Source organism: Hetaerina americana, unplaced genomic scaffold (assembly GCF_022747635.1).
Source record: "Hetaerina americana unplaced genomic scaffold, ioHetAmer1.1.p SCAF_12, whole genome shotgun sequence".
Taxonomy (NCBI): domain Eukaryota; kingdom Metazoa; phylum Arthropoda; class Insecta; order Odonata; family Calopterygidae; genus Hetaerina; species Hetaerina americana.
In genome coordinates this window covers 35,749,062-35,774,018 of record NW_027286292.1, presented here as the reverse complement: position 1 = coordinate 35,774,018, position 24,957 = coordinate 35,749,062, and the positions used below count along the sequence as shown (strand labels likewise).

Sequence of the window (24,957 nt, the reverse complement as noted above, 5' to 3'; positions counted from 1 at the left end):
GTCTTCCAGCCAGATTCCTCCCTCATAGATGCCAAGAATTAGTCCATATACTATAGTCTCTCCCTCCCACATTTTCTGAAACCTGTAAGCAGTTCTGCAGGAATGTTGGCTATCCCCACAGCCTTATTTGATTTCATCTCCCTTAATGCCTTTTCTATCTCATCATAAAGTATACCATAACCTGAGCTATCTTCATCTACATCATATTCTCTTTCTTTGTCTAAGCTTGTTGGCCTAAGTTCTTCACCTTGCAGTTCTTCTATATGTTACTTCCATCTCTCTTGGATCTTTTCAGTTTCAACTGTTATCTTATCTGACTTATCTCCAATTGTTAACACTGATATTCCCTTCTTACTTTCTGATAGTTTTTTCACCTTCTTGTGCAGCACACCAATTTCACCCTTCTTCTGCAAACTTTCCTTAGCCTTGCACTGCATGTTCTGCCAGGCTTCTTCTGCTTTATTTGTTATCATCTCAATGCATCAATTGACTCTTCATACTTTCTTTTACCTAACACTGTATTTACATTTCTCCATTTCCTTTTCTCATCTATCTTCCTAAACATCTCATCGGCAATCTATGGTTTCCTTCTCTTTTTCCCATTAATAGTACCTATAATTTTTTTTGCAGCTCCAATATCCCTTGTCTGATATATTCTTATTTTTTCTCAGTGGTACTCATCACCTCACTCATGATTTTCTCTACAACCTGATGACGCTCCTTCCTTTTCAAGGAGTAAAATTGCCATACATGTATGGCAAGTGCATTGCATATAATAAATTTATAACATTTGGGAAAGTATAGTGGCTGTGTTATCACGGTAGCCATAAATATTATTGATTCCCACTCCGAAATGTCTCCAAAAAATATGCCATCTTTTTTCCAATTTTCCCCCAGAGTTCCAAATCTCATTATATATATTACTGAGGGTCATCTTTCATCATTTCATGTGTCATTAGCATCAAGAAGACTATACATTATTTTCGTCATAACCAGCTTAAACAATGACCCAAAGCTGATGGGAATTAATTTCATAACAATGTGAAAGAAATCTTGTTCTTCACAGAATTACTGATTCCATTGCCATATCCTAACTCACATATCAAAGTTCAAACTTTTTCAAAAATACGTTATTTTCCCCAGGTTTTTCTAAAAAAGATAATGAGTAATTCCAGTGTGTTTTCCCTGATTTCCCAATATTCCAAACTGAGTGACCAGACTAATAATTAGGTAATTGGGATGGAGGCAGGTAGGGAAAAATCTCATCTCAAAGTTAGGCTGTTTGTGAAAAAGGTGTGAAGAGTCCCGAGTTTCAAGTCAACCATTTAAATGGTATAATGCAGTTCTATTTCACCACAGAGAATAATAAATATATTTAAATAAATTAAATAATCTAATTGATGAAGATAATTTCATACCAGGATGATCAAATTTTTAAGCCATTTCACCGTTATCAGAAATGAACACAACAATTAATATAGGTATCCAACCATTCCAAATGGTTCCCATAAATGACACAGTAATATGCACAATAACTAATTTGATTTTGAAGAATTAGTAATAGTAAACACCAGTCCAAAGGGACAAAACCTACTGCGAAAATCCTCAGTATTCCCAGGAATCTTGGAGTCCCAACCCTTTTAGTAGGATCTGATGCTCAGCAAAATGAACATTTCACACGCACTTAAGATGGGTGTTAAATAAAATTATTAAATAATTCACTTAAGAGGTAGTTTATTAAACCTACAAACATAGATTCATCAATGAAATGTAGGTGAAAAATGAAACCTGCTTTGAGCAAAATGTTCTCGGTAATAGAAACAGAGGCAGCAACAGCAGCCAAACATATAAAAAAGGCATTCATATTTTTCTTCATCATTATATTTTCTGAGACATATTCTGAAATCCGATAAAATGATCATATTACACTCCTCTTAAATGAAAATATTACTACAATATAGCATGCATTTAAATCATCACAACATATTGTTAAATAATCTATTTAATGAAAATAATTTCATCTCAGTATGATCAAATTATAAATCCTTTCACTGTTATCAGAAATAAACAGATCAATTAATATAGGTATCCAATGATTCCAAATATTATATATAAATGACAGTAATATGCACAATAACCCATTTGATTTGAAAAACTGGAAATAGTTAATAACACTTTTTCAAATGCGGACAACTTTACTAAAGTTAACAGTAATTACAAACTAGAATTAATAACATAATTCACAACGTGAACAAAATGCAATAACATATAAAAATATCCTCATTTACTCCATTAGTGTTCTCTGTCATACAATACGCCTTCAAATATTTCATTTGTATCATGAATAGGATTAAATCTCTTAATGCTTTTTCCATGTCATACAGGCTCTATCTCAACATTTAGATTCTTGAAATCTTGCATTCACACAAAAAATTGACATTTAAACTACAAAAAAACCGAGTTGATACTACCATGTAAACAAATAGGAAAACACAGTGCCACCCAACATGACATCTTTATATTTAAAGCCATTTTGTTATTGCCCTCTCATTGGTAGTAAGGATCAATATCCCTTAGCAAGAAAAATTTGAGCTTCTTGTATAAAAAATTTATAACTAATTTCTTGCTTTCAATAATAATTAAGGTCTAGGTTGAGAACTTATTGACAAACATGAATTGTAAAAATTTCTCTACATTTTACAAAAGTTTGATAAACTTAACTGTGATGCTTAAGGCCTGCAAGTAAACTTTCCACACATAGATTATTACAACTGATACCATTTAATGAATTGGCTAGTAAAGGCTTTCTTTTCAAAAAATTACACTTTCAAGAGAAAATAATATAAAATAATCTCAATGAACCATCTGATAATCTACATTTTGCACAAAACAAAAATATGGTCAGGGTAACTAATTTTTTCATTCAATATTTACTTTTTAAATATAAATTATTTTATCACTTATTTTAACTACAAATATTATCACATAGAATGGATGTTTAGTGATTTTTAGGACTTGGGATAATCCAATTCTCTTCCAAGTAACCATGGCATGCCTCAGCAAAACCTTCTTAATGATTCATAATTCTAGTAAAACCTAAGAATACAAAATCATCCAATGAACCACAGCAATCAGCCTGGCTACTGAAGGGTAGAGTTTGGTAAATTAATTATGTGTAATAGATAAGAAGTATTTGAAAGAAATTGCATACAAAGAGAGTTGATCCAACACTGGTTCTCAAAAAGATCCGCACAATTGGGTAGTGTGCAAATTAGGTATATACATATATATTAATAAAATTGAGTACAAAATTGTCTGAAATAACTGTTTCTCAATTTCTTGCAAAACAAGTCTACCATTTTGTGCAAAATCACATCAGCTGTCTTCTGCTGGAAAATTCTTCTCTTAAATTTTCCATGTTACCTGGATTTTAGATCTTCTTTCAATTTCCATTTCATCAAATCAATGCACGCTAGTGCATCTTCAGCACTGTCATGTCCTGCCTCTACAATATCAAATAAGACGATGTTTAAGTATTTAAGAAAAATATATGGTTATTACATGTAGTAAAAGAAGCCTAAAATCAGTCATATCAATTAGCATCCTGCGAGTAATAGGATTTAATGCATAAATGGAAATTACCAAGTTAACAGTCATTGACAAATAAATATCACCGCATTAATGTTTGTTTTAATTCTTATGATCAGTATGTTAAAAATTGATTATTAGCTATGCCACGACATAATACACATTATAACACTATAACCATGTAAAGATTCCTCGATTATTTTTAAAGCAACATGACTAGATTATAGAAATTTAAAATCTAAGAAATGATGTCACTTTTTGCTAATTAAATCTACCCAACCCAAAAAGTTTAAAAATTACAAAGAAAATCAGATAACAGAAAATGATTTAAGAGTTAATGCAATGGAAAATTCAAAACCACACAAGGAAAAGATTTAATAACTGTAACATATACACGTGAATGTGGGTCGCGGTAGTCCAGGGGTAGAGCGTTGGACTACTGACCGGAGGGCCCGGATTTGATTCCCGGGCAAGCCTCTCTGGGCACCTGCTGCTCAACCCAAGCTATATTATTTTTTGCAGTACCAGATCTTCCTCAGAAACCATAACTGGCACTGGGAAAAGAACTGCAGTGATGTGTGAATATCACACACTGTCGGGGTTAGTACTGGGTGAACTCCACCATCACCTACCAAACTGACCTTTGGGTTGATTATTGAGTTTATGATTTATTTTATACACATGAATATAAAGTTAGGCCATTCCATCAATGGTATTTGATATTCTAAGCAGTGGAGATGCTCAAGAAGAAGAGGGAAATGTTTTGAAAAGCATACTTATTTTACATGGCTTGCTTTTTCTTAACTACTTCGAATTACAATCTCCCAGAGCATCCTCAAATGTCTGCAATATTGTGGCACATTTGAGCCCAACATTCCATCAATATTAATAATGACAAGACATGGGTTAGGAATAATTAGAAAAACAAATTATTTTGGATAGATTTTTCAACAATCTCCTTTTCACTCATTATGCTTTCCTAATATTTCTCCACCTTGTCCAAAAAGTAAGATATTTGGCAGGTTCTCACAATATGCATCTGTGTTGGTAATGAATTCTGCATTCAATGTGCACTGTTTTCTGCTAAGCTATTTTTTAAAGTTGGGAAATTTAAAAAATTGCTGGGGGTCAGTCTGGTGAATGCCATGAATTATTTATATTTTTAACTTTAAATTCATAATTTTACCATCAAAATAGTACATGTGTGCATCTGTATATTGTCTTGATTTTTGTCTATGCCAAAAGAGGATTTTTTTCTTGATTTCTTCACTTAACTGGTGCAACAAAGATACTCTCCATTTATTGTTAGTCCTTTTTGCTAGTAATCAATGCAGATTATTATGAATGCATCCCAAAAAACAATGGCCATCACCTTGTCAGCCGATTTTACCGTCTTCCCTTTCTTTGGTATTTGATCGCCTTTAGAAAACCACTGTATCAACTACTGCCTTATCACTGGGGTGCAGTAAGGTATCCATGTTTCTTCAACAATTATACATCAATGCAGACAAGCAATAGTGTTGCAACGGAGGGCAGAAAACACTAGCTTCCAAAGTGATCACCTGATTGTGTTTATGCTACATTGAGAGCAGACCATCTGGCAGAGATTTTTTACAAACCCAATTTTTCGTGCAAAATTAAACACACTGTACCTTGTGATATGCCTGTGGCAACTATTTTCCAAACTTTGATGCGTTGATAACTTGAAACTGTATCGTGGACGTTTTCAATTATTTAAGAGGAAGTCACTTCCACTGGACGTCCTAAATGATGTTCATCATTTGTGGATATTTGGTCCCATTTTAACTCATATATCCAAAAGTAAACAATGGCAAACACAGAAGCAGATGTGCCATTAACTTTATCCAGGTTTGATCTCTTTAGGTGCAAAGCCTTTTAAATAAGAGTTAAATCAAAGCACTAAACACATTTTTTCCATTTGTCTAAATAAACAAAAGTGTGCTGGTTCAATCTACTATGGAAATGATAACATGTGATGGATGTAGCTGCGACTTTTACAGCAGTCTAGTGAGATATGACGCTAACTAAAGGAAACCTTTTCCGGTACTAAGAATGCCATTTCTTGGATTTTCTAAGAACTTATTGAAGGTCCCAAGAATCCATGCTCTACCGGACCTTAGAGATTTTAACTGATTTTTCAGCAGACTGCTCATCAGATTCTGAAGATACATTTCCCACTGTTGAAACACCATCAGCTATTTCTTCACCAGTAAATGTTTGAAAATCTGGATCACCTTCACAAACATAATGCCAGGCTTCAACAATTTCAATATTAAAGGGTATTTCCACTTCAGTCTGTAAAGCTTCCAGGTAACCATAAGGCCCAAATCCTGTGAAGAGGAAATCAACTTCCTCTTTCTACATTTTTCTCCACATATTTTTAATAATGGAATGCCCCTCCTTCCTCCATGAATCAGCCCAAATGAATCACACAGGCTTCAAATTATAGTTTTTTATTTTCATTACTGTTCTCTGCCCCCTGCTGTCTTCAATCTCATAGTGACTTGACTCTGGCGCTTCTAAAACTTCAGTCAACAACTTTCCCCAGTACGGCAACTTGCAAGTAATAATTACTGTTAGATTGACCAGCTGAAATAATAAAATTGTACTTAGGGGCAAAGCAAGACACATAATCTTACCATCCTTACAACACAAATTGTCACTGTCATGATGTGAAGGGGTATTGTAGAAAAACAAAAGGGCCTTTACCATATTTCCTGGCCCATAAGACACTCAGTTTTTTTAGTTTACAATGCACCAACAATCCTTGCATCAAACCGAAAAGGAATGAACTATTTTAATATACACAATTCATACGAAGAAAATTATATTGTTACGTTAAAAAATTAGCAACTAGAAAAAATTGTATTCACTATATAATCCTAGGAATCTGTCATCAATGCTGCTAAAATCAAATGCATACTTCTATTCACAGGAGCTGCCATTTTCCTTTCATACTATATCTCTTCACTTCCATCTGGAAAAGTGCTAATTCCACATTTTTCAAAATATTTTATGACAGTCTCACTTTTAATTTTCTTCTATAACTTTTTTTCCCACTCACAAACACTAGAAATTGACGGCCATTCTTCCTGTCAGTTTGACTTCATGAGTTGGCGCCTCAATCTACTTTATCCACAATTTCATATATCAATTGAACAGTTTTTCGATTGAGTATCCAGAGGCTGCAATTGAGAATTTAATTCATGAAGAATTACAGCAAAATGAATCTTCTGTTCAGTGGCAAGGCTGACTCTGTTTTCTAGGTGTTAAACAGATCACAAATTAACAAGAATGATTTCTTCAGATGACCACCTCAATGCCTGGCCCACACCTTCATTACCACAGCGTTATACCCTCTCCAGCCATCCTCTGGTATGAACAGGAATATAAATTGCATGTGGAATTGTACATGTGGGCATTACTTTTCATTTAAAAAAAAGGAGAAAGTTTTGAATCATAACCATAACACTCAAAAACAATAGCAAAAAGCATCTTCTTCATCTTCTAGTTACCAACAATCCCTATTATTACTGACTTAGTCCCTTAAATATCTACTGCTCTATTTTTTGGGCCATGAAATGTCTATTGTACCTCATTCATGTACCCTATTCATCCTACCTCAAACACATCCTTTTTCCAGAAAAATTGGCAACAGACGTAAGATAATTAATTTTCTCACTCCATTAAAATCGTTTCTGTTGAAACAGTAATCACATTCCTACTATGACTTACAATCCAGTTCTTAACATCCTCAAGCTACAGCCATTGAGGAGTATATGAACGTTAAGGTTTTAACTCATACCTACATTCACTAAATCAATCTTCTGCTTCTTCCATTCCCGTAACATCTCATCAGTCAATGGGCTAAAGTGCCTTCAGCTGCCCTGTTTCAGTGTTCTGAAGCATAATTTAAAAATTCAGTTTTTAATGCAATACTGTATGACAACCTCGTAAGGGACACTGGTACTATCATACTGTTCACAATAAGTGCCTGCAGACTCCAGTTTACTGTGAGAGATACGATAGGGGCAACATCCCCATTGTCCCAATAAGTAAGTCCAGTTTCGCAGCAGAACCACATGAGAGATGTAACTAAACTGCTACATTGCAAACAGTGGAACTGACAGTGATGGAGAGGTATTAAATTAATTTCCTTACTGAGCAACATCAGCCAAACATAAGATAACACAAGGCCAGATGCACCACCACAGTCTGTTATGGATCATGCCAGGGAAACAACAGAGGATACTGAAGAATATTTGGCAGGATAGTCACCAAAAAAAACTACAGAGGATGTCACTTTCACTTAGCCAGTCTTTATAAAACACAACTTGCCATGAAAATACTTGGCCATCATGGATGATGCAACTCACAATAGGTTGATTAATATCCTCTAGTAGTATATTTAAGGAGCAAGTATTTGAAATGGAGAGGTGTTTTCAAGATATAGTGGGAATGCTTTTTGCAAATGAATGAGAAGAGTCTCATAAAAAACATATTGTAAAGAACAAATGAGAAAGAAATTGATAAGATAATTATCACTTAAGTATAGGGTTGGATTTAAGCTTTTGCATACAAAAAGTAGATATCTTTTGGGTCAAATAGCCCAGAGAAAAGTCAGCACCTTATCTAAATTGAGAAAAATTTTCAATTAAATTGATTTTATTGATCAGCGAGGTAATTAAATACTATTTGAATTACATTTTATTAATTATCTGTACTCTTTCATCATACTTTAATTATATAATACATTTATTGCTAAATAAAATCAAACAAATTTGAAATTATGCAATTTTTCTTATTTAACTTTGCGCAAAATTTTACACCCAGACACGTATTAGTGTACTTTGGAAGATGCGTCAGTACATTTTAAGTTTAACATAAGTCATTCATGAGGGTCGATGTTTTTTCCTAACAAATTTAGAGTTTTAGTATTGGATAGTGCTTCATACTGATTGAATAAATACTAAGGGAATATTATGTGATTACTCTCGAATTAAATATTACAGAATTGGGAATGTGAAAATGCTGCATTTTGTAAATATGCAAATTAAATATAAGGGCTAAACTTGGAAAGCTCAAATGTCAGTGCTTAAACTCGGTATCACCTGCTTAACAAAGTATCTATCATTTTGTCACCTACAAGATATAAATATGGAACTTTAGACCACCCTATAATTCTATCACCTAGGATCGCTTGCTGTAATCTCTAATGGACAATACTACTGAATGGCCAACTAAATATGGTGATGGCCTGTTTGGGGAGGTCAAACTATAACATTATCATGCATTTTTTCTTTCTGATTATACATTTTCCTGTCTAAAAAATGTTCCATCCCCTTAATCTTTTTTTAAAATCCTTTTGATGCCTTAATATTATTGAGCCAATTATATACTTTCTAAATTAAAAGCTTCCCTAAATATACAAGTACTTAAAAATTTAATTACTGTTCTGACAACACATTCTTCATTTTTTTAACTATCTTAATTAAATTTACCTATCTTAATTATTTTTACCAGGCTCAGGTAATCTTATATTATTCCTTTCATATTACTATAGCACATCTCATCAATAATGTGAAATTCCTCTAATTAGGATGGCAAATTTATGATTTTTAGAAATGACAATTTAAAAATATAAAAGAGTTTCAAGCAATTTCCTATTTTGCAAATTTAACATAGGTAATAAATAACATGAGATGAAATGCATAAAACGCTAATTAAAAAATAAAAAGGTAATAACCCACCTCCAGTTTGAATAAGCTGTTGCAAGTACTCTGCACACAATGTTTTTAAAGCTCTCTTCAATGGAGGACCTCTTCGGTGAGGAAACACAAGACTGGTGTCGACAACTGTATCATGAATCAACTAAAATGGTAAAAAGAGTGTGTTCATTAACATATAGGGAAATAATTTAAATAAAAGTTATGGGCTTGCAATTAAACTAAAAAAGATGCATTATTGCTGCATTCAAGAAAGTGAAGCTGACGGAAACAGTTACCCTTGATTACAGCATGAGGTGGTGAAAATTTGGACTGAAGGGTTTAGGGTACCAGGTATAGAGATAGAGGTGGATGAGGAGAGGTATATATAGGGAAGAAAAGGAAAGGCAGGTGCGGGAAGGGCTAATGAGTGCAGACAGAGAACTACCTCTCCCACTAATAAATTTCACAAGGGTGCAACTATCCTGAGTGAGGACAACTACTAGCATACTATATATATCAGCTGGTACTGATAATTATGGTTTAGGAATACATATTGTACACATTCAGTCAATCCTAGAGGGATCTCATTAGAAAATTATGACATCACAGTATATGAGGGCTATTCAAAAAGTTCCTGGACTTTTTTATCACAAAAAAATACTTAACTAACAAATTATTGCTCAGGGTCCCCTTCAATGTAGTCGCCTTCCTAACCTATCCACTTATCCCAATGGTGTTTACGCTGTTTGAAACAGTTCTGGAACACTTCTTCCAGAACGATCATAAGCTCTTCCATCGAAGTTTTCCCTATCTCTAGAATGGTGGCAAATTTTTTCCTTTGAGTAGCTTTTTTAGTTTAGGGAACACGAAAAATTCACATTGAAGTCAGGCCTGGTGAGTGAGGTGGGTGAGGAAGCACGGCAATCGTTTTTGGTTAAACATTAACAAGTTCTGAAAGACAAATGAGCTGGCGCATTGCCGTGTTGAAAACACCACTCACCGCTCCTCCAAAGTTTGGGACATTTTCACCCGATTCTCTCTCTTAGGCATTTCATAACCCCCAAAGTTGACTGTTTGGCCTTTAGGTAGTTCTTTATGATGGAACACCCCCATTGCATTGAAAAAATTCAACATCACCCTGACATTGGAGCAAACTTGAGCTTTTTTGGGGAGGGGAGATGTTTCACCAATCCATTGTGAAGATTGTATTTTTGTTTCAATGTCATATCCATAAAACCATGACTAATCACTTGTTATAATCCTGGGCAAGAAGGTTTCATCCTCTTCAGCTTGATCAAACAGTTGACCTGACAGACTTAAATTCTATGTTGCTTCTGGTCCACTGTCATCAGGCGAAGCATGAATTTGGTGGTGAATCGTTCCATACTCAATTTTTCAGTCAAGATTTCAAAGCATGAACCAATCAAGATGCCACACTCTTCTGCAAGTTCCCCCACAGTCAAACACCAATTTGCACGAACAAGATCATTCACTTTCTCAATGAGAAATCAGTCATCAGTCGACGTTGATGGTCTTCAGGAATGCTACTCATCTTCTGCTGATTGACACCCCTTTTTGAACTGGATAAACCAGTCATAGCTCATGGTATGTTTCATAGAATCCTCACCATAAGCCTTAGTAATCAGCTCAAAAGTTTCTGTGAAGGATTTGCATAATTTCACAAAGAATTTCACAGAACAACGCTGCTCCTTCAAAAGCTCATTTCCTCAGATCCACATTTTGAATTTTATTTTTTTATTATATTATCCTACAATTTTATTGGCATTATGCTCGGCAAAATCAATTAATAAAACTTTTCCTATAAGTACACAGTGAAACTATACTATTTTTATTATATCCAACAATTTAAAACCAGGAATAATAATGATTAGAGAGATATGATACCCTCCCTTTTCAACCCACATGAGGAGTACCTATCCAGAGAGTGAGCCGCAGCAAAAGGGTTAATGAATATTTGTATATAATGCTTACACTGCACTAAAATTTAACATACACTAACCAGTTATTGCTTATATTATATACTTCATCTTTCAGTGTTTTCCAGTTACACATTTAATTTTTCTACAAACTGAAGAGAAAAATATTACCTTCAATGCTTTTAAGTCACTATCCAAGCTATGACCAATGAGGATAGTTTTCTTGTCAAACAAGCTCAGTAGAGTGGCCTGTATGTCCAGGATTGTTCTTTTAGCCTTTTTCATTATGGCCTCATCTAATCCACTGTATCTGAAATGCGAATTATAACAACATGATAGACATTTACTCTTCAATCATACGAATATTATTAAGGCATTCTTGATAGTGATGCAAAATGTACATTCTCTCCAAATAAAGTACACTATTTTATTCAGAAGTGTCCATTTTACAATTAAGTAAACTTTGAGATTAGCATACTCCTTCCAAACTAAAAGTTTTACATTGGTGGCATACGCCACATCACAGACACATGCAGACAACTATTTTAAGATCCACTTAAACTAAAAATGCTACTGTTACACAAGTGAATATGAGATAGAATCACACAATGACATTTGCAACCATCATAAGCACATCACTCAGAAATTACTGCCTCCTCGAACTTCTTTAGGAATTCAGCGTTTAATGAAACAAGTCCTAGTTGTAGTTTTAGGGGAGGTGACCGACAGCTAAGGTCATTTATGCCATTAGGGATGGATGAGAAATTAAGGGGGGAGAGAAACCCGGCGTTATCATTAGCCTACTCTTAACTAGAGGCACCAAGGGGTCCGCAGTTTAACATCTCATTCGATGGCCGGTGTATTCACTCAAAGTACCCTCCACAAAGCATCTCAAGTAGGGATCGGGATACGAATGAAAAATATCTGCAGTCTCCAATGAAAGAAGTCCTTCTAGAAGTAAATTCATCAGAGTGGCTCTCTCATTATGAGTGTGCTAGATAAGTGATTTCCTCACAATAGATATCCACTTGAAAATGATCAGGTGAAAATTCATCCAGTAATTCTTGCACATTGTGATGACAAACTGAACTCATTGTGGGCATCAATATAATGTGCCACTGAACTGATTATTTACACCTGGGTTCATATACATTCCAATAAAATGACACAGCTGAACCTCATTTAATGATCACCTGGCATAGTAAATAATTTGCTAAGTGATTTAAAATATTGACTGAGAAAATTACTCAATTAGCAAGCAACTTTTTGCATGATAAGTAATGGGGTGAGGTAAATTCCCTGAATTATTCTACAGCTGCTGCTTCAGTTTGCATTAAGCACTCATTCTGGGAACAGCTTAGTGTTGCTAGTGATCACACATTTTTCTTAACTTGTGTTCAGATATTATTTGTTACATTTTTGAGCAAATTTTAATAATATTTTGTGCATAGCTTCAAAAATTTCCCCCCATAAATCCCGCAAAAAGACAGCCATGAGAGAATAAAAATTAAAAACTATAGAAATGAAAAGAAAAATCATTGAAGCTTGAGAATCATGTGTGAACGTGGCTGATCTAGTATGTACATGCACACAATTGGTCAACATAAACAATTGGCACTATCCCCAAGAACAAGGACAAAATTATGGAGATAGATGCTTCAGAGAGAGTGAAAAGAATACCTACACAATGCATTCCCAATGAAGTTGAAAGGTTGCTTCTCATATGGATAATAGAAAAGTAACTGCAAGTTGACACTATTAACAAGAATATCACTTGTGAAAATGTGAAAGTGATTTTCACCATCCTCCTTAATAAGATGCCAGGATCACCAACAGCCAAAAGAAAATATTTAAGGGGTGCCATGCGTGGTTTGAGAAGTTAAAGAGAGGAACCCGCGACCAGAAGAAGATGGTTTGATTTTTTTTCGATTTTGCTGAGCTGCACTTTAACAAAATTCTGAAGCATCAGCAAAAACTAATGTCTCCACAGCTTTTAAACAAAAAGGAATAATGTTCATATAATAATTAATGAACTATTTATTTTGATTCTTTTTTGTTTTTACAAATCGATTTCTCATTACTGGTTGCTTCACTCTGTAATAGATGAAAAGATGAACATGAGCGACGAACCTAAACAATGTACATCTAATTTTCTTTGAATGAGCCTCATACATAATTTACTTTGTTGGCCTGTTATCGTATTTCACATTTATTTATATGCAAAAAATTGCTTCACTAAACGAGTGTTTCACTTTGAGAGAATTATCCTTGTTATACAAGGCTCCACTTTATATACCAGGTTCAAAGGTGTTTCAATTGACAATGTAGTCACATTAGATTTTTTCACTATATTAGTATAGACACCTTAACGTAAAAATCAATTCCTACTTCTCTAATATAAGAGGTTTTTTAAACTCTCTGACCATTGTAGTTCATCTCGGGAAAAACTAGGAATTCTATACAATACACTTATTTGAAATATGCAAGGATGAATAGTTAAAAGTTCGAAAGAACATTTAAAAGTACGCTTCCTTTAGTTAACTAATGAAAATGTCAGACAAAATTTTTAAAATAATTTCTAAATAAAAAAAGTTAAAATTATGAACTTTAAAAAAAGATGTGGCAGTCCAGGCTTTTCATGTGTGGGCCAGGATTTAACTCCAAAGAACGCACTTGGACACCATGAACTTCACCCCATCTGTGTGATTTTTCAGGCACCAGAACTTCCTCGGAAACTGTTGGTGACATAGGGAGAGTTACTTGCTACCGCCTACTCTGATGTGTGAATTTCCCATACCTTGGGATTAGTATTGGGTGGGCCCTACCCTCACCTATCAAACCGACTCTCTGTGGATAGATTTAAACTTTAGGAAAGTTGACATATTTACTTAATTTTATCATTTTGGAAAAAAATTCTCCCTGTTTAGTTTCCAAGTTTTTGGTAGTAAAAAACTGCATTTTAATATCCCAAGGTATCACATTTTAGTACATAAGAAAAAAAAACAAAGGGGAGTGATTGATACTCAGCAATGCCACTTAATTGGACCAATCTTGAACTACATTAAGTAATTTCACATAAAGGAAAACATTTCTTATGCTGGTGTCAAATGAGAAAAAGGGCATGGCAACTGGGGATGGAGAGGTGTGAAAGAATACGAGTCCTTGTTTTGTCTATGGGGCATAGGGGAAGACTAACCCACAGTGGTAGCACTTTATTAAATTGCCACATTCTTCTCACAAAAAAGTGTGAGCTAGTCTTTATTTTCGGAAATTCTTACTGAGGAGTATCAAGGAATCCAAAGATGTGATGTACAACAAAATATGCCATAGAGCCATTTATTAAGCAGTTTATAGAAGCAAAATCAGTATTCGGTTGGTCTGATAAATGGTGTAGATGCACATCAATCACTCACTTTTGCATTTTGCTATACCTATTACCTTAATAAATAAATGAAATACTTAATATTTAAATTTAATATTATGGTTGCAAATTTCAGACCCCAGTTGTATCAGGTCTTCATTAACAATTTGCACTGACCATAAAAGAAAAACTCCTTTAGGTGAGGTGCTTAAGTATATAATTACCTGGTCACATAATCCAATACAGTCTTCTCTGGTTTAACAAGAGAGTCGTACACACACTCGCCTTTGTAGTTAATGATTGTCACTCTTGCCAACTCGAGGCCACCTGTGGTGTAACACATTTCACAATCTAATGCAAATATTTTCCCTGGTGTCGCATTTGGCTTTTCAAGGGTTTGTACAAAACCCCTTAAATTGTCTGGATCGAACATATCAGAGACATGGCAGGCCCACATAGTGCACCCTTCTGACCTTGCCTCTCCCTGGCAGCATGAGTATCTGGTTTCAAGTTCTCCAATGCCTGTAGATTGAAGTAGTCAATGGTATTAGTGGAACAATTTAATGAACTACAAATAGGTATTTGAGGAAACATTAACTTTCAAACACCATAGAAAAATACACGCAATAGGTTTTGATTTTAAAGTTCTATTTATCCCACAGGAAATGTATTTATAGGATCAAAAGACCACAGCATAATCTAGGTTCAACACTTCAAATGAAAATTGATAAAATTTTATTCTTGAATTTCATTTCTTTACATATTTTTGTGAATGGAATTTTCCAAATTACAGAAAAATATTTAAAAAGTTTATCATGGAAACCCATGTTGCTAGTCATCATCGATTCTAAACTTTCTACTCATCTAGGGTAGCCAAAAACGGTCTGATAAAGAAAATAACCATTTTTGGTTGTTTAAATCAAAACATGAAAAACTATTGACAACTTTGGATTCCGTTTAAAAAATTAAAAACTTGGCAGCAGGCAAAACTTTGGTATTTTTTAAAAAGGGTATCAAAGTTTCAAATCATTTAATTATTTTCATGATTTTCATTTTATTAAAATTTTGATGTTCTAGAACAAGAGAATAGCAAGGATATTCCGCAAAACAGATAATCTCCACATGGATAATCAAGAGTTTACTTGTCTTATTATTACAAGTGACTAAAAAAGCATGCTTGATGTTAATTGACCTTCCACCTTTTTTCTACCGATTTTGCCATTGAATTTTTACAACTGGAATTCCATTCTTTGACAATATGTTTTGGGATATTTCATTTTTATTTCATTCAAATGGTAAAAATGGCAGAGGAAGTACTGTGCATAGGAATGAAAGTCAGCAGGGAACTGATAAATTCAGTTACATTTTTGGGTAACCAAGCTGTAGTTAACCAGTGATTCAAGGGATTACGGACATTGCTAAGTACATTATATAATCAGTGTAATAGTTCCAAAGTGCAAGTTCCATCTTGTTTCTTTAAAAGACCCCAAAATTTCAGAGTTTAAGAGGATGCCTCAATAGCTTAACTGGCTAAACCACTCGACCGGACATTGAGGGATCCGGGTTCGAATCCCGGTTAAGGCGAATGATTTTTACACTCTGAAATTATTACATTGCATTCAGTTTAATAGTTGTAATGACAATCAATGTAGACACCACAAAGTTGTTATTACACTTTTGAAAGGATTAAGGTTAAGCTAAACTAAGTCGGACAAAACACAAGTACGACAACCTTGAACAGGAGTAGGATAAAAAACTAGACCAAATGCAACAGTTAATCAATCTTGGCTATGTTTTGGACCAAAATGATCAAAGGAGTAAGAGAGTAGGAAGAAGAATTGTATTTGGCAAAGAAGCTTTCATAAGGAGAGAAACAGCGACAAATATGTTGAGTAAGGACATTAAAAAAAGACTGTTAATCCTATGGTAAGGGGTGTAGATAAATATGTTGCAGAAGCAAATTTTTCGAAGCAATAAGATAGGCATAGACTGGAGGATCTTTAATCCTGGGAAAGGAGAAGGATGAAAAGGAAAACAAAGAAGTATTAGGCATGCTGGGGATTGATTGTTGAGAGAAATCCAAAGAAAGCAGGAAAGGCAAATGCAAAGCATTTTACTATGGGATGGAATGTAAAGGGGACATTGTTAGATAGGTGAGGTAGGAGAAAGAAAAGGAAAGGTATTTTGAATAGATTGAAAGGAAGTCGGGAGCGTGCAGACTTGAGGCACAGTTTTATGTCGTTCAGGGTGTCAGGCTTGTCTAGTTAGAAAGAATTATTGAAATTAAATTTAAAATACTTCGCCTTTCCACATAAACCACTTTTATTACGACCTAGGTTTCGTTATGGCATAACATCATCAGGTAAGACCACATGGAAAGGCGAAGCATTTTAAATTTAATTTCAATATGAAGAATTTCCACCAAGCGACGCCAGAAACTATTTCATTTAGTTAGAAAGAGCTGAGGAATGACGCAATTCTCAATCTCTGTCCATTCGAAACCTATCTTAAATGGAAGACTGCTAATAATTCAATAATAACTCACTATGAGCTGTATAATCATGGACAAATGATCAATTTCCCGTTTATAACACCTTGAAACTTAATAACCCACAGTTACTTTATCATTTGATTGCCTAAAGTAAACCCCTCCTGGTTCACCTGTGGGACTTGCAGGAGGCTCTAGATAGTGACAAACAGAACACAAGCACAAATATTCCGTAGGATCAATGCCTGGGTTTTCATCCGGTTCATTTGACTATTAAATCACAGTTTCCACTTAATATTACCTTTGTATCCTGAATAGTAAAAATTGAAGTTACTTTCAAGACCTCAATTCAATCTGTTTATAGAATTTTTTCTTCTGACTTTGGGCTTGAGATAATCATAAGTATCCCTTATAATAAACTTAACTATTTCTCAGATTCAGCGGATGCACACATAAGGGCCCAATTTATAATTCACATATCTCACTTGACTTTTGGAACTATCCTGAAGCAAATGAATACTAATGACTATAGTTCTCTTAAAAAATTAACCCATACTGAGTGCATTCAACCTAGTTGGTTTATATTATTATAAATTGGTAGTCAACAATTTAAGATAGGATTTGAATTGAGACCAATTCAGCACCCCTCATTACCTAGCCTACCTTCACAAGAAAACCTGACACCTCACACTTCATTACAGAATTTGTTCACTTTTTCATTATTTTCCAAATACCTTTCACTTTTGCACTACATGCCTTATTAGTGAGAGTGTGAAAATTTATTACAGAGCAACTAAAGCATTAACCACCAGAGATGGGATTCATTAAAATGTTGAATTCAATTATAATTAACTAAACAAACATATATTGACACCTGCATCACAATATGAGCAAATGTCCCTTATATTAAACTATACCTCGTGTTTTAAAGGCCCGGCCCCAGTGGAACGTACAATTGTCGGAAGGATTTCCAAGTCCCTTTTCATCCACAAAATATTCCTTGCCACATCGATCACAAATTCTCTCCGTAAAACTCTTGGATTTGCTTTTGCCCCTGAAAGTTGTCTCCATCATAATTGCCCTTCCTTTTTCCGTAGGACATGGCCTAGGATATCCGTTGGCCACCAACTCATCCTCTGCCATTACATACTTTTCCATCATTAATTGGTATGCTAAACTCTCTGAAAAGCACAACAGTAAATCAATGACTATCATGTAAAAGAGTGATTTTCATTTTTTAAAACCTAATTGCGAACCATTTGACACTAGTGATTACCAACTGCATCTCATACATGTGTTCTGAATTTATTTTCAATCCTTCAAAAATTTGACAACATTGAGTGTAAGAGTCCTTTAAGTTAAACAAAATTCCAAAATCAATTTTTTTAGGGTAAAAATAATATAGTTAATATGTTAGAAAATTATGCTGACTGAAATCATACATTCCACCTCGCATCAACATAACAGGGCACCTAAATATTTTTATGATCTGGGAACATCTAATATACAGTGTCCTGTAATTGAATACATTAAATATCATGTAAATAAGTTTGTAATGGCTAATATAAAATTAAATATACATCCTTCACATAATAATGAAAAGCTGATTTGGCTGTGATTCAAACCTTTTAACCAGAATAAAACAAGAGCAAAGAATTTTTTTCCACAACAAAAATAGCCTTGTTTTAGAAATAAAGTGTGGTATGAATCCTTAAGGTGTAATTTCTGTTCAGACACATTGAGAAATTTCATTAATAATTATTTTCATGTGATATCCTAATATTTTTCAGTTTTCTATAAACTAATCCGAAACTAAATTTAAGAACATGTCCTAACTTTGGGTATGAACAATCATGGAACCCATTGCACAAAAACATCAGATGTGCAAATTTTCAAGGTGTGGGTGGCACTCAATGAAATTTAATATCTTTTTGACAATTTTAATGCTGATGTAATGATCATCGCTCACAATTGTAGCAGCAATGTCAGTGTTTGTCTTGTACTTGTTAGAGCAATGACTGGATCTTTGGCTCTACCTTCATTCAAATTTGCCTCCCGTTGTAGCATTTTAAAACAAATTCTACCTGTACTATTGAGAAGAAAAGACTCACCGCAAACCTTTGCAGTATTACATAGGGCGTCATCTGATTATTTGTCATGGCTAACGCTTAATTTTAATGCAGCATCAAATGAACATGTTTCAATTGTCAATGGCTGCCTATGATGCAATATTTCAGTCATGTCAATAAAATCTGTGCCACTGAAATTACACATCAGGTCAACGACATATCATAAAATCAATTTCGTAAACAAATAATTTGTACAAGGTATGCTTCATTACATATCAAGTAGACAGTAGATAATGAGGACTTCTCAACGCCCAGCAAAGGTATTTTCACAAACAAGGAAATAATGAATGAAAACATCAATGTTGAATGTGACACTTTTTAAATAATAACTACAACAGTACATACTGAATTAATAAGAACCATTTGAGAAGGGAAGGTGACTAATGATGCAATTCAGAAAGTAGTACAGACAGTAAGTGAAAAATAGAAGTATACTGCCAACAACTTAACCAGCTTTAGGCGTGATCATTAATCAACAAGGAATACTCTTTACACTTTCAAAATAAATTTGACACATAAGAATGAAAAATATTGCACTACTGAAGCATAGAGGCAGTTCATGAATGTCAAAACATTTTACCTCCTCACAGATTTTCTTTTGATGTATTACTAATCTTCTACCAAGTAAATCATCAAAAAATAAACGCCTACCTTATTTAGTAAAACTTATAAAAAAAGATTAATCTGATATTCCTCTGTAGCCATTACCACATAATTATCAACGAAATAATTTTATCTTATGGAATAAAAAATAAAAAGGCAGTTAATGTTGTACCCATTGTAAACTTGATCAGGTAAGCTTTATGAGCAATTCTTCGCTTAAACTTCAGAATTCTTTGGCCTTCCATTTTTCATCTAGTTTAGTTATATTTAGTTTTTTTACTATTTCAGCAAATGGAAGACTCACAGATATAAACTTAATGATTGTTACTCAGCTAATTCATATTTAATAAATATTATTCACTCTAACCATCCAAAACAGCAGGTCCTTTCTTTGATGGTATGATACTCCAAAGCCCTTGGGCTTTACTTTTGCCTCCAATGACATTCTCATGTCGAACAGTGATTTTGCTTCCTCCTGAAGTTACATCTGAAAAATAAATTAACAAAATGAAGTTACCTAAATAATTTACACATAACATCACAGTAATTAATCCCTAAAAGAAGATGAACTAGAGTCTAAACTTTTACCCTAATGCTTCATCATTAATTTCCTCACAATGAGTGGCAGAGACCAGGAAAGGAACAATGGGCATTTTGATTTGGAAATTAATGTTACGCTAAGTACATAATTATGAGGCCACAAAAATGAAACTTTAGAAAATGTAGTTGTTTGGTCTCATTCTCCTAGTTTACTCAAAAGGATAGTACAATAACTCGCATAGTCGAGCAAGACTTTTAATTCTCTCATCAACAGTCATATTTACCTCCTTAGATGGTTTTTGGCCAGCAGCTAATTGCTCACAGTTAGAATCCCACTTTTCCTGGGTATTCATTAGCACAAATGTAAGTATCTGAATGCTCAGATTATTCATTTCCAGTTCACATTAGAATCCTCTAGGACCTGTCACCACATAGTGACTTGTTCTATTCTAATCATGCAACACCTGCTCATAAACCAGTAAATGTGGAAATAGCAAACAGCGGTGGCCATCATCCCTTTAACCACCTATTCATATGTTCATATTTTTCTTCAACTCAATCTAGAAGTGACATTAACTAAGGCACTGCATAACATCAATTCCAATTTCAATAACTCTTGGCAGTAATAACACAGATAATTTCTATCCCCATAGTAGAATCAGTAACATTGCCACAGGGCAGTAACATTTAATGATGCTCATCCAACTATGCCATATCCTGAAAGTAGTGAAAGAAACATCCACTAATTCCACACTGAAGAAATTTTTATCATCAAACAAATTTAAGACCAAATGTCAGCATGGAGCAAATTGAGGAACTTCAGGGCATTACCTCAGGAATCTAATTAACTTTTAAGCTATATATCTCTTGACCTCTGGAATAAGTTCTCTAACCCCCAGTAAAATTGTACAGGACTGTATGATGGACTTACCAATATCTCTTTCACTCCCAATGATAGATCTGTCCCATTACATGAGAACATCCCCAGAATGTCCTACCCAAAACCACCCTTAAAAACTTAAAGCTGACAAAACCAATTTTTCAGGTAGTGAAAAAATCCCCAACATGTGTTCATAATCTCCATTCAAGTCCTTCTGACAACTATCCTTGATATTTTTAACTTATTCCTAAATCCAAGTTCAAATTCCACCAGCTTATTAGAGGTTCTTATTGAACAAATGAAAAAGGTAAATAAGCTTCAAAATCTGTCAGACTTCAAGCCTATGATCTTCAGAAACTCCTTCACACCAATCCTTTTTGCTCTTTTACAAAACATTTGAGAAGACTTTACTCCAATGTTACTGAATACCTGTTGTCAACTGGTAAACTAAACCCTCTTCAATCACACTTCCAGAAGGGTTCATTACTAAGAAGTCCCTGCTTTAGGTTATTGAAGACACCACGCCATTGATAAGACATGGGTAACTATTATGGTCTTCATCAAGTATAGCAAGACTTGGATCATGTCAACCACCCAATAATTTTAACTACACTGAAATCTTTGAATTTATAACTAGCCCAGTAATCAATTTATTTCATGCAGAAGTCATGTTGCAATGTATTTCCATGATGCCATATCTTATTGGCTAATGGTTTCTCGTGGTTCTATTCTTGGATCCCTAATGTTTACCCTTAATACTCTGGATTTGGCAAATAATGTTTATTATTCTAAGTAAACCCCTTACTTGGATGAATTGTGAATATATATCCATTCCTCCCTTGAAGAACTCCCACACTTCATACGTGCAACCAATCATCTTCAGTTAAATCCAACTAAGATGGCAGCCATTATTTTTGGTAACTGTACAGGGTTCGTCCGGAAAATAAGTGTACTGACTCCTGGGCTGGGCGCGCCGCTCCAGGTACGCCCAGCACCGCTCTGACGGGCTGCGATTGGAGGGGGGTATGTTGGTAAGCGACGCTGAAAAAGGCAGTCGGCTCTGAGCTGTGGTGTAGTGAGGAGCTCTATTAACGCGAACCTCCACGCTCGACCCACGTCACGGAACGCGATGCCGAAGTTTTTGGAGCAGCGTTATTCCATCAAATTTGCGGTAAAGCTTGGGAAATCGTCTACCGAAACTGTCGGTATGATTAACCACGCTTACGGGGAGTCAGCCATGTCCAGAAACATGATCTTTCGGTGGCACAAGATGTTCGTGGAGGGCAGAGAAGAGGTCGACGACGAGTCTTCGAGAGGTTCCCGATGATGCCTTCGCAGGAGCGTTCCAGGAATGGGAACGCCGCTGGAACAAGTGTATCGACTCACAAGGGTCCTATTTTGAGGAATATTAGCTTAAGATATGTAAAAGTGTAATACATTTTTTTTCCTGAGCTCAGTACACTTATTTTCCGGACGAACCCTGAAGACTCTTAAGCACCATTTATTATGATTGCATTTCACCAGTCCCTTTCAGTGACTCCATTATTCTACTTAAAACGATTACCCAATAGCTAGGGCCTACTTTCTTCAAACGTTTCATGGGATCAGTTCTAGATCATACTCTAGAAATAAAGGAATTATGATTTTTTTTATTTACTCAAATGGCAAAAGAAAAATCTTTCCATCTCCATAAGAATTGTGTGTGTTCCCAATCTTATTTTTTCAATACTGGATTACTGAACCTTAGTTTATAAATAACTTAATGTTTTTGATCCAATTCTTGAGCCACATTATTAACATCTGTTAAATTCACATTCAACATTCAGAGAGATGATCATGTATCTAAACACTTAGTCGCTCAATATTTCCTAGATTATTTCTTTTCTCTCTTTATCACAACTGGAATTTACCTAAACGACATCTGATATAAAAACGATTGCAGCAAACTAACTTGACTGGCATTTTCCACAATTTTTTATTGTTAGAAACGAGTGCAGTAAAAATGTGGTATGTAATAAACATAATTCTCTTATTCATAAATGTTGTTTGAATTCTTTAAATTACAGTGGAACCTTCCTTAACGAGCATTTTGCATAGTGAGTAATTCACATAACAAGCCAAAATATTTTGTCCAAAAACGACTTGGTTAACGAGTGATTTTTTGCATAACCAGTGCTAAGTAGTGAGGATTTCTGGAATGATTGTGTGCCTGCTACTTCAGTTTGTGATTAGCTCTCCTTCCCCTAGCACCTTAGTGTCGATAGTGATCACACATTTTTCCAAACGTGCTCAAACATATTATTTGTGATTTTTTTTCCAAACTCATTAAAAAGAAGTCGGGTAAGGAATATTTTAGGGAAGCCAAGCATGGTTCGAGAAGTTTCAGAGAAGAGCCGGCATCCATTGTCATTGTGAGGCATGGTGAAGCTACAAGCTCTGAATCAAAGGCAGCAGAGGATTTTAAAGGTGACTTCAAGAAGTACTGAAGCACACTGCACACAAAAAAATCACAAATAATATGCCTGACTACAAGTTTGGAAAAAATGTGTGATCATTAGCAACCCTACCATGCCAGCAGAAGGAATGCCAAGCACAAACTGACATAGCAGGTGCGCTTCTATTTCGGAAATCTCATTATTCATGATGTGAAAAGTCACTCATTAAATGAGTGATTTTTGGGCACAATATTTTTGCCAATTATGTGAATTACTCGCTATGCAAGATGTTTGTTCAGCAAGGTTCTACAGTATACATCATTTCCTCCGAATAAATCTTTTGCATAATTTATTTTTTTGACATGGAGCACATTATTGTGTTTTGCATTAATTTATATGGGAATTTTTTTCGCTAAATGAGGGTTTTGCTTTACAAGAAAGATCGCGGAACTAATATGCTCATTGCATTAGTTTCCACCATATTTAATTCTTTATTCCAAAGCTAAGATGTCAAATGCTCAAAGATGATAAGTACTTTATGCAAAGAATTTTGTAATATAGATACTTAAGAGTTAGTGTAACCCTCAAACCCTGCTCAAAACTCAAAACCCTGGAAAGAGTGTGGTCCCATACAGTAGGTTGGTACAGTAGGTTGCCATGTTTTTGAGGATGAACTATAGAATCAACAAAATTAAAATTCATTGTGTTGAAATGTCTCAAATAAACAATTTGAGGAATTAAAGCTTGTCTAGCCTTAAAAAACTTCTATTATCTGCCAAAATAAATAAGAAATGGTAAAAATCCTTTAAGCAGCAGGAGCAACCAAATTTTACGCAGTTTAGTCCTTTAAGAATTTATCTATGCTCTTAGCAACTAGCATGGAAACAAAAGCACACCTAATGTTTACATAAAAATGCACAAATGACCAGCATGAGGGAAAATGAATTCATCATCAAATTTTGTAGGCCAGAGCTATATTTATACTAGATATTAGATGAAGTATTAGGATGATTGCAAAACTATTCTAGTGAATTGACAGGATTATTTTACTTCATACAAGCAAACTATATGATAGTCATGATAGTAGATAAGGCCAGAAAATATTCAATTCAATGATGGAAAAAGAATATCACATAAAACCTTTGAATTATCATTTTCTATCTGTACTCTAGTTGGGTTTTAATTAAATCCATACAAGTTCAGGTAACAATATTATATAATATTATATAATATTATATAATATTATATAATATTATATAATATTATA

The 24,957-nt window shown here is 34.5% G+C and overlaps 1 protein-coding gene across 2 annotated transcripts in view; it reads right to left on the bottom strand.

Annotated features, from left to right (window-relative positions):
* Window positions 1–1,780: 1,780 nt before the first annotated feature.
* Window positions 1,781–24,957, bottom strand: part of LOC139685782 (RNA exonuclease 1 homolog) — a 70,766-nt gene continuing 47,589 nt past the window's right edge. For both annotated transcript variants that reach the window (XM_071582897.1, XM_071582898.1), the window contains 6 exons: window positions 20,203–20,322; window positions 18,021–18,284; window positions 14,840–15,137; window positions 11,426–11,564; window positions 9,360–9,480; window positions 1,781–3,505 (listed from right to left, as the gene is read on the bottom strand). In XM_071582897.1, the coding sequence (XP_071438998.1) occupies window positions 3,420–3,505; window positions 9,360–9,480; window positions 11,426–11,564; window positions 14,840–15,137; window positions 18,021–18,284; window positions 20,203–20,322 (1,028 nt within the window). In that variant the 3' untranslated portion in view covers window positions 1,781–3,419. The remainder of the gene's footprint in view (window positions 3,506–9,359; window positions 9,481–11,425; window positions 11,565–14,839; window positions 15,138–18,020; window positions 18,285–20,202; window positions 20,323–24,957) is intronic.